The 13,986-nt window shown below is 49.7% G+C and overlaps 1 protein-coding gene across 1 annotated transcript; it reads right to left on the reverse strand.

Moving 5' to 3' along the window:
* Nucleotides 1-733: 733 nt before the first annotated feature.
* On the reverse strand, nt 734-5,899 carry LOC144934357 (uncharacterized). The gene is made up of 6 exons (XM_078860042.1): nt 5,759-5,899; nt 5,424-5,613; nt 2,983-3,134; nt 2,742-2,837; nt 1,907-2,083; nt 734-1,237 (listed from the first exon to the last, which is right to left on the reverse strand). Exons 1-6 carry the CDS (start codon nt 5,897-5,899, stop codon nt 902-904), a joined length of 1,092 nt encoding a protein of 363 aa, XP_078716168.1. The 3' UTR covers nt 734-901.
* Between the last annotated feature and the right edge of the window lie 8,087 nt (nt 5,900-13,986).

Genomic DNA, 13,986 nt, shown 5'->3' on the forward strand with positions numbered 1-13,986 from the left:
CAAAACGTACTTTTTACACATCCAATTGGTGACACGACCTTCCCTCTGGGAGTGCATAATTCAGCAGCATTGATTTGACACAAGCAAACTGGGCCAGTCTCATCAGCAGAGTGAGGCTTGCTTGAACCGCAAGGAAACTGTTAGATAAGTAGCATAACACTTAACAGTCTTACAAATCTGCATCCATTCAGAAACGTCTGCAGATCTGTAAACTTGCGGCGAGGACAGTTCATGAGAGACTCCCCTTGTTCATTTGCTTGAGATAAATGTTCTTGCTCATAACTGTCCGGTTTCAAGTTTTATTTTGATTAACCAGGTAAGAGCTCAAGATACAATTAGAGTCGTATTTGCAAGAGATACCTGGGTCACCAAAATGACAAGCAATAAACATAAAAACAAAGTACAGTACTGCAATGAAGCAATTAGAAATCAGATCAAAGACAACTACATTACTGATTAAGTTGAAAATAGTGCACACAAATATTAAATACTATATTTCCTGTAACGAAACTCGGCTCGGACAATTTGATTTAAAAAACCATAGCAAAGTTAAGTTACAGAAACATTAAAATGTGATTATAGTAACTTGCACCAGTGTGTAAACAGAGGGACATTTGTCAAATACAAGTGCAAGTGAAGTTATCGCACAGAATCGACAGCTCAGCATCAAATTGTGACTCAGACGACAGAATATTCCAGGATACTTTTTAAGTGATGGATTCCAATTCTTTTCGACACGAACAGAGGCCTAACGACAACCGTGTCAATGTTTTGTCCTGGCTACAGTGCACTTTAATGTTGTGGAGTGACTCAGCTTTTGAGGGTTTCGGTCCTTTGGTCCCTATGAGAGGTGAAAAGCAGTCAGTAAGTGGCCTGGCTGTTGTGCGTGGCTGTGTACGTTTCAATGGTCACGGTGCTCGTGTGATTGGTGTTTTCTTTGTCGGCGGTGATCGTCCCTTTGTTGACTCCCCTGGTCTCCCGTTCTCTCTTCTCTGCCGCTGCCCACCTTAGCGTGGCCGTGCTTTGGCCGTTCTTCACACGAGTTCTGTGAACTCTTCTTATGTACCGCATGCCCCTTTACAATTTTCGAGGCATGCACTGGCTCGCAGGTCTCCTCGCTGTGACCCCCTCGCTCCGTCATCTTGTGGTAGTGGTTGGCGTGTCGCCGGGGGCTCGGCGGTGTCGATGTGTGCTCCCTGCTTGTTTGCTGTTCATGCTGGTTCGGAGGATATGGAGCCTGTGACATTTAACATTTGTTTCAGTGACGCTGGAAACGTAGGGTTATTAATCAGTAACTGTTATCAGAGTCCATTACCAGTTTTAAATGTTAGGAGCCACTAATTGATTTCAGTTAAAAGTGAATCATAGATTCACTGAGTGGCACGTGGGAGCGTACAAACCGCATGGCGTCGAAGTCACCACGTGGTGCATTTGTCCTTGTTTCCCAGTTAAAGGTGCAGCCCTGCAATCGCCGGCTCACGCCATTGCTGGCAGAAAGGTCTCCACTGGCGTGAGTTCTAGAGGGTATTTGGTCTACTCGTCCATGCTGGCCAGACATCTTGGGAATAGGTGGGTGTACCCACACTTAACCTCGCCACACGCGGATTGTCGATAATGGGCTAACTGCGGAGTACCAATTTGTACTGCTGGGTGAACAGGGGCTGTGGAGGGGGGATTAAAAAACCTGCACCACAGTCAACTACTGCGCCGGGAGTAGGCGTCGAACCGTCCAGTGTGCCTCTAGCCATTACCCCACGGCAACTCGTCACCCCTCCATGGAGAATTTCCACCACTGGCTCAGGGCTGAAAACAATGCTCATTGAGCTGGAAATCACTTTGAATATGCATGGAAAGCCACGAGATTATAATTATGTTAATGCAGAGAGTAACTTGCATACATGCTTACCACAGAGAGCTCGGGGTGAGATGGAGGTGGCATTGAGACTGGTGTAGCCACAACGGCAGCAGGGGTGCCGCTACCGCAAGCGGGGTGTGCAGCCCGCCAGTACATCTCCAGAAAATCAGCCAAGTGCTCGCAAGCCTCATCCAACTGGTTCTCATCCAGAATTAAGTCAAAGAGGTCCTAGCCATCAAACGGAGAAAGGAGTATCTTGTCACATCAATATGTCCCCAAACCTATTTCATCATCGCTCTATTTTAAGATTTTGTTCCACTAACTTATCTGATTTTAAAATTATATCCTTACTGAAGGTTAAAAATAAAGTTGTTTAAACTTTTGTCTTAAAGCTTTCGTGACTGCAGGAATTAATAATCTATGGGTCTTTCGGTAAAGTTACGTAGATAGGTTAAAATAAAATAACAAAAAACTACGACGTTTCGATCGCAACACAAGCAGTCGTCATCAGGACGATGATGACCGTTTGTGTTGCGATGACGACCGCTTGTGTTGCGATCGAAATGTAGTTTTTTGTTATTTTCTTTGAACCTATCTACGTGACTTTACCGAAAGACCCAAAGAATTTGTTTAAACTGTCACTGTGCATCAACAAATTTATGAATTATTTTCTGTTGAATTGTATTGATGTTCAAAATTGCTGCCATTTGAGTACAGGTGCCAGAAAGTGGATGCTGGGAATTTCGTGGATAGTCAGGATAAGCAGAACAGTTGTCCAGAATAGAACGTGACAGGTGAGTGTTGTAGATGTGATAGAAAACAGCTGTGCTGAGTTGGTCATGTGTGCAGTGTTGTGTGTGTGTGTGACGTGACGTGTCGTACACACCGAAGGACACTGTGCGAGTTTCTCTGCAGCAACCATCTGCATGTTGAGGTACTTGCTCTGGGTCTTTCCCCGTGACTTGATGAGCCTGTGCAGCACCTGACATCATGAACACAACGAAGCGACTCCAGCGAGCAATGGGCGACCACGTTCGGGTGGCAGGGATTTATTTCTACCGATATCTGGTGGTACTGTTGTGGTACTTTGCAGCATAGGGAGAGAGGTATTGGAGACAGCACATTACCTTGGGAGAGGATATTTTGACGTAGGCCAGCATGGGTGCGAGGCTGGAGTGTGCGAGCTGAGCCGGATGATTGATAGTGTCAGCATCCAGCACCACGAGCTGCAGGGTGCGAGCTAGCTCAAAGATTCGTTCAACCTCCCCCTGAACTTCAGCTGATGAAAGCAGAGAGCGGACGGTCACTGACACGTGGCAAAACTACACACCTTGTTTTTACACTACACTAATTTATTACTTAAAATTATCTTGAGCGTTGTTGTGGGAAATATATATTAAAACCAAAAAAATAAGCGGACCATCTGTCTCTCCAATTTATGTCCTTCCCCATAAAAATGTAAAAGTATATGTTTACACATCTCATCAGCCACACGGCCCTCTGGGAATGCGTGTTTTCTACAGCATTGGTTGAATACATGCAAATTCTGGACCGGATTTTATATTGAGTTTCTCATTAGAATTGTCAGGCTTGCTTGAACCAATATTGGTGAACTGCCAGCAGTATCTTTAATATACACACACAATTAAGCAGTTTAACACGTAGGCTTTCGCGACCAATATCCATAATAGAGGTTTTTTGGGTTAGATCGTGTAAATATATAAATGTGTCGTTAAAAGCCGCAACCACCCGACACAGCCAACTAGTGAGGGTTGCCACGTAAACAGAACGTGCCAATTCGTCATTCGTACAGCACACCAGTGTGTTGGAGAGCCAAGCCACAACATTTACAATCTGATTATGACGTTTTGCCAGTAATTACAACTAGCTTCATCAGGCGACAGCCAGATTTGTGGAGAAGTCTAACTGTTTCGTTCCTTATACAGAGGCCTAGATGTGGTGACCACACTTCTGCGCTCTTGCGCAAAGTGGGGGGGGAGGGGAAATTAATGAGTCAACGTACATTATGCATGTGTATTATGCGAGCGCTTTGATCTTGTCCTTCCTGTCCACTGTGTGTATTAAAATAGCCTACCAACAATTGAGCAGCTAGATTGCAGATTTCATATGAAAAAATGTGAAGAATGTTTTTCAATGTAAAGAGTCTGCCACCTTTACATACCTTGCACATCTGTGTTGAGGGTTAGCAGACCACATACATACGGTGGGAAAGAGAAACAAAATCTGGCATTAGTTTAGTTACAGACTCGTGCAATAATCACCCTAAATCTGCTGTCATGTTTCTGTTATTTATTTTTAATATGAATTTGTTAGAGCCATAATTCGGTAGTCAATTTTTTATTTTAATATTGTTTACGTTTGTGTGGCATTTTCTTCTGTAACGTGGTTGATTTAGCTTTGATTTATATTTAATTCTTTGCGGTACGAGTCTTTTTTAATTTAACTGTGGTATCTTGAGTTCTCACCTGGTTAAACAATATAAACTAGAATATAAGCCAAGAAATGTAATTATTGCTTTGGATTGCAAAATTGTATTCTTTCCTTGACTGCAATTCCTTAGGTCGCTGTTTTGTGTGTGTACGAGTGTAATGTGAGGTTATATCCGGGTCGTTGACGGATTACAACTCTATGGGAACCTCATTTGCCAGTAAAAATATGATAATTGGTTCTTTACCCTTCTATCTGGCAACAAAACTGACACCTTTTTACAAGGAGTCATGTTTGCATAGACCGCAATACCTGCAGTCATAATACAAACAAAAGAACATAACTCTGATAATGTGCACTGTCCTTAAAGTTGATTGATCCACACCCGAGACAGCTTTCCTTAGAGCCTAGTCTCATATGGGTTGGACCAGATGACGCCAAAAGGCGCACGAGTGCGCCTTTTGGCGTCTCGGGTGTGGATCAATCAACTTTAAGGACAGTGCACATTATCAGAGTTATGTTCTTTTGTTTGTATTATGACTGCAGGTATTGCGGTCTATGCAAACATGACTCCTTGTAAAAAGGTGTCAGTTTTGTTGCCAGATAGAAGGGTAAAGAACCAATTATCGGATTACAACTCGTCACGACGATTGGCTCTGCCGGTCCTGGTTCATAGCCAATGGGGGGAAGCCTAGGGGCGTGGCCCTGACGTAATGGAAAGGTGACAGCTGGTTGTAGAGGATTAGTTCTGCTGGCTTTAGCCACAGCCAATGGGGAGACGAGTCAGGGGCGTGGTCCCGGGAGCCTCTGGAATATTCCATAGAGGCTAACCAGGATTGGTGGAAACGTACCCGGGTATTAAATAGGGGTGGAGACGTACGACACGTGGTCAGAACGGGAACGAACAGAGGAAGGGGGCCACACGGGAGCGGGGCTCTGGGTTGCCACGTGGCAGTGTGTCTCTCTATCTGTCCCTCTCACGCTGCTGACAGGCAGCGTGAAGGAAAGCTGTAATGCAAAGTTGAATAAAAGACCAGATTCCAGAAGTCGCCTCAACGAGCTTTATTACATTGGTGTCAGAAGTATCTCTTGAGACTGTTTGGACGATCCTTTAAGATGCCCAAGCACCTCCGGCAGAGGAAGAAGTTGAGGACGAGCTGCTGGGAGCTGCGGGTCCTCTGCCTCTGGCTGCTGCTCTCCCCGACGCCGCTCATCGCCGACAGGCTGGAGAAGCGACGTCCTCGACTGCGGACAAGGGATGGCGGCCACTGGCGGAGCAAATTGATTCGCTCCGTGCGATTTTGCTGAATCTGGTGACGGCGGTCGCATCCTCAGCGGCCCTCGTGCGGCCGCGTGGATTTCAACCAAGTGCCGATGACCAGGATTTTCAGCGGGAATCGACGTCAGCCATTGTTCCTGCCGCGCAGGGAGAGGCCTGCATCTTGGGCGGGTTGCTGCGATGAAGCCGCCGGACGCCATCTTGGGAGGGCCTGCTATGACGCGGCCGCCGGACGCCATCTTGGGCGGGGCTGCTGCGATGAAGCCGTCGGACGCCATCTTGGGCGGGGTTGCTGCCACACGGCCGCCGGACGTCATCTTGACGGAGCCGCGAAATACGCGGGAAGCGGGAATGGAGACGCTCGAGGCGTTGAACATTCACCGCGGACATCGCCTTCCTCAAATCAAGGAATTTGTCGCCGGGGGCGATTGGAGTGTGTTCACGTGGCGGTTCGAGTCAGCCTTTCGATCCGTACGATGGACGGAGGCGGAGGCACTGGAGGTGCTGCCCACACTGCTAGATGCTGTCTCCCTGGCGGTCTTTCGATCCATCCCTGCGACCAAGAAGAAGACGCTTCGTGACGCTTGCACGGAAATGGCGGAGTTTTACGAACCGCCGACGGCGGCTATCAGGAAATTTATGTCACGTCGTCGAGGACCAGAGGAATCGCCCTTGGCGTACCGAGGGGCGCTGTTAGCGCTTGCCATGGCCGCCTACCCCGACTCGTCAGCTGATCTCCTGGATCCTCTCATCCTTTCCAGAATGATTGAGCTGCCCCAGGAACTTAACATCTCGTTGCCGGTGTGCGGCCACGAACCACTTACGTCGCGATGGGTGGCGCGCTGCTTGGACGCCAAGTTCAACCTAAAATGCTGGGATCAGATGGCGGCATGGACGGGGAATCCCGAAATAGACGGTCCACCGTTGGGGTGGTCTCCACGTCGGGTCGTCCACGGCTCCAATTACTCCAGCGACGACGAGGTGATGGCTGCTGTTCCTCGCTGGGTCCCGAAACGCCGGCCGCGCGAGCAGCGTGATGGGGCCGGACAACCACGTGCAGAGACCGGGACGAGCGACCGCCGGACGACGGCAGCCACGTGTTTTAGGTGTGGCCGACGAGGCCATTTCGCCCGGGATTGCCGCTGCCGACCTCTGCCTTCTCAGCTCCCGTTGGGCCGGCTTCCATCTCCTCCACCGGACGCGGATCCACGGCACCCTCAGGCAAGTCAGCACACATCAGATACCCGGCAGGTCTTGTCACATCACCCATCCACTTGCACACATGTTTGCACTCCGGACGGTAATTGTCGTGTACCTGTGTCGATGCCGCACTCTGCGACACAATGGAAAAAATTGGCCCGTAGGGTGGTGGCAGCCGCGTCGGTACCCCGTACCGTCGATGGCGTCGATGTTCGTATTTTGGTAGACACTGGCGCGTCTGCCACCATCATTTCCGATGTAATTTTTCATCTCCTGTCCATTCCTACGTCACGGATCCGACCGGTTAATGACGCGTGGGTTGCTGCTAATGGGGGTAGCATGGGTATTTTGGGGCAAGTTGATGTGCGCATTGCTATTGGGAATATCACCGCGGAGGGACCAGTGTTGATTTCTCGTTCACTGGCCGTCCCATGCCTATTGGGCACCGATTTCTTGCGCCGCATGCCAATTAAGATACTCGTCGACCAAGGTTGCTTAGAAATGCCAGGGGGCCGTAGGATGTCGTTCCTGCCTTCCCTGCTGGGCCGTTCGCCCCCGGGTAACGCGGTTAACGTGATTGTTGCTGCCACGGTGGAGGTGCCGTCGGGCTCGCAAATGCTTGTTCCGCTGCGTTGCCGAAAGCGGTTGGATGCTGCGGACGGTGCGACAGGTGTGCTGTTGTCCCCGTGGAATTCGGTGGCAAGATCCTTTTCCCTAGTAGCGGCTCAAACTATCGTTCGGCCTGGTCAGGCCCCGTTTATACAAGTGTTAAATGGGGGCCCGAACCGGGTCGTCGTCCCGGCTGGATCGGTATTGGCTCACGCCACTACCGATTTCACCAGCTTTGAGGGTAAACCACCCACTAAATGGGCCGCTGGCGGGCCTCGATACGATCATTCATACGATCGATGGATCGCAGATTTGTGTGGGGAAAATACATCTTTGTCGGCCATGCAAAGGAGTGCTTTGCATTCATTATTGTTGGAGTACACTGACGTTTTCAGTAAAAACGATTTGGATCTGGACCATACCTCGCTATTGTCGCACCATATTGACACCGGTGGGGCGGGACCGATTTGTATGCACCCGCATCGCATGAACCCTGCTGAAAGGGAACACGTGTGCGGCGCGGTGGAAGACATGTTGGCGGCCGATATAATTTCGCCGTCCAACAGTCCTCGGGGCGCGCCGGTAGTGCTGGTTAAGAAAAAGGATGGTGGGACGAGGTTTTGTGTAGATTTCCGCCGATTGAATAAGATATCCGTGGCAGATGCATACCCCTTGCCACGGATGGACGACTCGTTGGACGCTTTGTCAGGGGCAAATTTTTTCTCTACCCTCAACCTGTCATCTGGGTTTTGGCAGCTTCCCCTCGATGATGCGTCCAAACCAAAAACGGCGTTCCGCACGCCACAAGGCCTCTTTGAGTTTAACCGCTTACCTATGGGCTTGAATGCGGCACCGGCGACGTTCCAACGTTTGATGGAACTGGTGCTAGCGGGGCTGCAGTGGGAAACATGCCTCATATATTTGGACGATATCATCGTATTCAGCCGCACGTTTGAAGAACATCTCCAACGCTTGGAGACTGTCTTTCAGAGGATGCGCTCGGCTGACCTAAAATATAAACCGAAAAAGTGCCACCTTTTGCAACGGTCCGTCCGATACTTGGGTCACATCATCAGCTCGGACGGTGTGTCCACGGACCCTCAGAAAACGGCGTGTCTGAGAGTGGCCCACGCCCACTTCGGTGGGCGACGTACGGCGGTTTATTGGGTTCGCATCCTACTATCGCCGTTTTGTTAAGAACTTCGCCACGCTGGCTAAGCCACTGCATGTTCTGACGGGGAAAAATCTGAGATTTAAATGGGGCCCGGAAGAGGAGCGCTCTTTTCAATCCCTTCGGGATCACCTCGCCACCGCGCCGACGCTCGACTACCCGGACTTTTCCCAGCCGTTCATCCTTGACACGGATGCTAGCGATATCGGCATAGGAGCCGTTTTGTCGCAACGGAAAGACGGGGTCGTGCAAGTGGTGGCATACGGCAGCAGGGTTCTGTCCCCTGCCGAAATGCGATATTGCGTGACGCGACGGGAACTATTAGCAATCGTACATTTTGTTCGCCAGTACCGGCCGTACCTGTATGGAAGGAAATTCCTCGTGCGCACTGATTACGCGGCCTTGCAATATTCGTTGAAATTGGAACAACCATCGGGTCAATTGGCTCGGTGGTTGGAATCATTACAGGAATTTTCCTTAGAGATCACGTACCGCAAGGGTACTCGCCATGGCAACGCGGACGCTCTCTCCAGGTTGCCCCCAACTCCTCCCTGCGCCTGTCTGACGGGTACGCACCGCTGTGCAGCGCTGCCTACCTCACCCTGTCCGGTTATGGGGGCGATGTCGAACGATGAAGGCCAGGATGTACCCGTTGGCGCCGACGATACGCTGCATTTGCCGCACTCGGTGTGGCTACGCGAGCAGGAGGCCGATGCCTCTCTGGCTCCGCTGCAGAAACTGATCGGGAAACCGAGATCTCATTTGGCGAGATGGAAATAGCAGATGTTCCGGGGCCAGGCAGGACTATTGATGTGTACGGATGGATTGTCTGACCGTTCACGCCTGGTTGTGCCGACATCCCTTCGCCACGACCTGCTCCGCGCTCTGCACGCCGACGAACTGATGCATCTCGGCGTGCAGAAAACGTTGGCCGCGATGCAGCAGGATTTCTTTTGGCCCGGCATGACGGCGAATGTCACTCACTTTATTCGGTCATGCCATGATTGTGCAAAGAGGAAACCGCCTCGTCAAAATTATGTTCCGCCACTACGTTCAATTGAGGTGTCCCGTATTTATGAGCTAGTTGCTCTGGACATCCTGGGCCCATTCCCTCCATCAGCTAGGGGAAACAAATACCTATAAATATCGAATATTTTTCTCGCTGGCCTATGGCCTGGCCTCTGCCTGACCGAGGCTTTCTTGAATGGTTACGTCATGGATAAAGGAGCACCCGAAGGGCTGCTCACGGATCAAGGACGTAACTTCTCCTCCAAATTGCTCAAGGATGTATGCGCTGCGCTGGGCACAAAGAAAATCCGTACTTCCCCTTACCATCTGCAAACGGATGGCATGGTGGAACGCTTTAACTGCACCCTTTCAGCCATGCTCTGTCACACGGTGAGTGAAAAACAAACCGATTGGGACTTGCACATACCGGGCGTCCTGGCGGCATACCGCATGGTTCCGCACGCGTCCACAGGATATTCGCCATTTTTCCTGATGTATGGTCGTGAGAATGTACCCCCGATTGATGTGCAACTGGGTGCGGCGGGTAAATAACCGTCCCCTTCCTTGCCTGATCATGTACGGGACTCGCTTAAACGGGTTACGGAGGCGCGAGAGGCAGCCAGATATGCGACGGCCCGTACGCAGGCAAGGAACGAGAGGTATGCGCGTCGATCGCGAACTGACATGCCCTGGTCGGTGGGCGATCGGGCATGGCTCCATTGCCCTCAGGTGCCAGTGGGCACGTCCCCTAAACTGCACAAGCCTTGGCGGGGGCCTGTGAGGCTGGTGGACATTCGGAATCCCCAGAGTGTTCGCATCCAGTACGGCCAACGTCGTTGGTATGTCCATTCGTCGCGACTCAAGCCTTATGTTGACCCACGTGCTGGCCCTTCATCTCCACTTGTTGACCTGCCGGGGTCTGGCGTGCCGTAATGTGCCACTTGCCTCGCCGATTGAGCCGATTGATCCCCAGCGGGGCTGTGTTCTACCCCCCGCAGACGCACAGGTTTTGAAGGACGACGAGACCCCGGACGTTCCACCTCCAAAGGGGCCTGTCCCAGATACAACGGAAACCGAAACTTCTTCTTCTCCACGGCAACCACCTCCTGCTGAACAGTTGGCGAGGCAACCACGAACGAAAGGAGGAGAGGGTCCGGCGTCGCGTACGCGGTCGAAGTCTCTCCCATTTCGCTAATACTGCTTGCCTTGCGGTCTGTCACCCTGGTGTTACTGCGCTCCAGGGGCGCCCTAATGTATGTCTGTTGTTTAATGTTTTACATTCCTCGGCGCGTTGACGCCTACTCCCCCTTACCTTGTTAATGCGTCTCAGATGCCCTAAGATTATTCACAGGGATTCGGCCTGTCACCCCTTGTCCCAGCCGAGACGGCTGACTTTTTACACCGGGGGGGGGGGGGGGGGGTGATGTAATGTGAGGTTATATCCGGGTCGTTGACGGATTACAACTCGTCACGACGATTGGCTCTGCCGGTCCTGGTTCATAGCCAATGGGGGGAAGCCTAGAGGCGTGGCCCTGACGTAATGGAAAGGTGACAGCTGGTTGTAGAGGATTGGTTCTGCTGGCTTTAGCCACAGCCAATGGGGAGACGAGTCAGGGGTGTGGTCCCGGGAGCCTCTGGAATATTCCATAAAGGCTAACCAGGATTGGTGGAAACGTACCACGTGACCCGGGTATTAAATAGGGGTGGAGACGTACGACACGTGGTCAGAACGGGAACGAACAGAGGAAGGGGGCCACGCGGGAGCGGGGCTCTGGGTTACCACGTGGCAGTGTGTCTCTCTATCTGTCCCTCTCACGCTGCCTGTCAGCAGCGTGAAGGAAAGCTGTAATGCAAAGTTGAATAAAAGACCGGATTCCAGAAGTCGCCTCAACGAGCTTTATTACACGAGTATACGTGCACGTGTGTGATTCGTATCTATGCAGCCCTATTTTCTATCATTACAACCCGCGGTGGAGCACACAGTTCCTACCTTACTGCATCGGATAGAGTTCAGAGTGAAGCAGTCAGGGGATTGATGAACCAGCACTTGCTGCTTCACTCCAGTCACTCAATAATCAGGGGTCAGTCGCCGCCTTATCATTCTTCTATCACTATTTCCATGGTTACTGTTCCTGTGAACTTCATTCCGCCCAATTAGAGGACTGCCATACTGTATTGTCTCTTACTGTGTTCAACCACCACACTGCAGTTCCAAACAACGCTCACCCACCAACCCACGCACTCCCCACTCAACAGCCACACACACTGCAGGTCACAACGCTTCTCTTTCTGCTTCTTTCCTCGTATTGCTCCACTTTGGAATTCCCTCCCATCGTCGATTTTCCCAAGTCTTAATAATAACCTTGCTGAATTCAATAAACTTGTTTAATCTTCCCTTTAACAACTTTGAAAGTGATATTTGTTGCTGGCCACTTGATGTTTTGGGCCTTTGGACCTATGCTAGGATTGCCACCTGTCCTACAAATTACATCTGGATTTTGGTGGCAGGAATTGAATTGTACCGATATTTTGAGGTACTGTGTTGAACTTATATCACAGTAGACCGTACAGTTTTTATAGACCTGAGCTAAATGAGAAATATGTTCAGGTTTGTTCTTTGGAAAAGATGGAGGCCCTAGCCTGTGCTCGGCGATTTGGTGCACAGACACGTGGTTAGCACGCTGCACTACAAACCTGGTGAACCAAATTCTATTCCCGCTCATGGCCAACACCAGTCACGATAATCTGAACCGGTCCTGGGCCTCCCCTAGGTCGACAGCCTCAAATGAGTACCTGGTGCGGTATGTAAACATTACCACTGGAGAGGCAAAGGCATGGTGATGGCCACCCACCCCCTCGTATGCCGTGCCGGCCTTCATAGGTGCTCACTAATAGCACTTGCTCCAACAGTCTGTTACAGGCTCTACGGGGAATCTTTGTCTGTGTGCGTATTTTTCTACAGGAGACTTACCAGAGGTGGCACGGGCTGTGGTGCGCTCCAGGGGTGCATGCCTGCTGGGATTGATCACCAGAGAGCGGCGAGCCAGCGAGATATCAGCAGTGACACGAGTGATAGAGATCCTGCACAAGAGAACAGCTCAATCTGTCAACGCCACTTTGGTGCTGCATTGGTCACCACGCTGGACTTGTAATCCAGAATTCACCTGTTCGATTCCAGCATGGCAGCTGAAACGATAGTTTCTCAAATCCACCCCACTTACCTCTGTCCACCAAGCAGTATGAATGGGCGCACCACAGTTCAGACAAATTGGTGACACTGTATTTGCAGTGGTGCCAATAATATGAATAAAGTCACCACATTTGTCGATGACACTCTCTTATCTTCTTGGTTCTTTCGGTAAAGTCACGTAGAAGGGAAGTAATAAAATAATAAAAATAAAACATAATAAAACAATATTATTTTATTACTTCCCTTCTACGTGACTTTACCGAAAGAACCAAGAAGATGAATCCCTGCAGTCACGAAAGCTTTAAATCGAGACACTCTCTTAATGAGAACAAGTGTTTTATAGGTGACGGTTTGGGCAATGGTAGATATTCTCTCTGGCTTCTTTATGTGTTGTGAAGAAGCGCCAATGCCTACATTTTCACCTATTTTATATTTATTTTTAAGGCCACAGGGTTATTCACCAACGTGTAGTGCTTTCTTATTCCAGACAGGATGATTATATTCACCGTATACATCGTGACAGCACATGCTACTGGTGCACAAACAGGGGTTCGTAACTCTTTTTTTGCATTATCGGTAACTGCATGGAACATCATGGTGAAATACTATTATAGGTTTGCTACCGGTTGACTACCGGTTATCGTTTAACGGCCAAAGTACCTCCGATTTGCAAGGTTGGCGACGTACAATGCTAGAGAAGTTTAACATACATATATAAGGAGTACGTAATTATATGTGTACATTATACCAAATTATATGATTTGTCTTATGTGTTATATGGTTCTGTGTCCAATGAGGACCCATATCTTAGAGAGGTCCCTTGCTTATAAACAACTGAAATTTCGCCAGCATTGGTTCAAGCAAGCCTGACTGCTGATGAGACACTGAATGTTGAAATTGGTCCATTGTTTTCTTTTATTGAACTAATGCTGGCAAAATTGCGTACCCCCAAAAGGTCGTGTGGCTATGGAATGTGTAAAAAAAAATCTGTCGAGGTACATGTTGTTACTTATATTCTCCACTATGCGACTTAATCGTTTTCTGTCCGTACAAATCAAGATTACTTCATAGTTCTTGAACTGTAGTTCACTCAAAATACGTGTGACTTCCTCAATTAATGTAACACATCGCCTCCAGGACAGGAAACGAGTGAACGTTGTACGATCACAGAAGGGTTTTACAACTGAGGATGTCACGTGAGTAGAGTCACCGAGCTACACCACGAT

This window comes from Lampetra fluviatilis, chromosome 10 (assembly GCF_964198595.1).
Source record: "Lampetra fluviatilis chromosome 10, kcLamFluv1.1, whole genome shotgun sequence".
Lineage (NCBI taxonomy): Eukaryota > Metazoa > Chordata > Hyperoartia > Petromyzontiformes > Petromyzontidae > Lampetra > Lampetra fluviatilis.

Coding starts and splice junctions, on each gene's coding strand:
- LOC144934357 (XM_078860042.1), bottom strand. CDS start 5,899: ATGACGTCCGGCGGCCGTGTGGCAGCAACCCCGCCCAAGATGGCGTCC. Junction 3,135..5,423: donor CCTCTGCCGGAGGTGCTTGG/GCATCTTAAAGG, acceptor TGCTTTCATCAG/CTGAAGTTCAGGGGGAGGTT. Junction 2,084..2,741: donor AACTCGCACAGTGTCCTTCG/GTGTGTACGACA, acceptor TTTGATGGCTAG/GACCTCTTTGACTTAATTCT.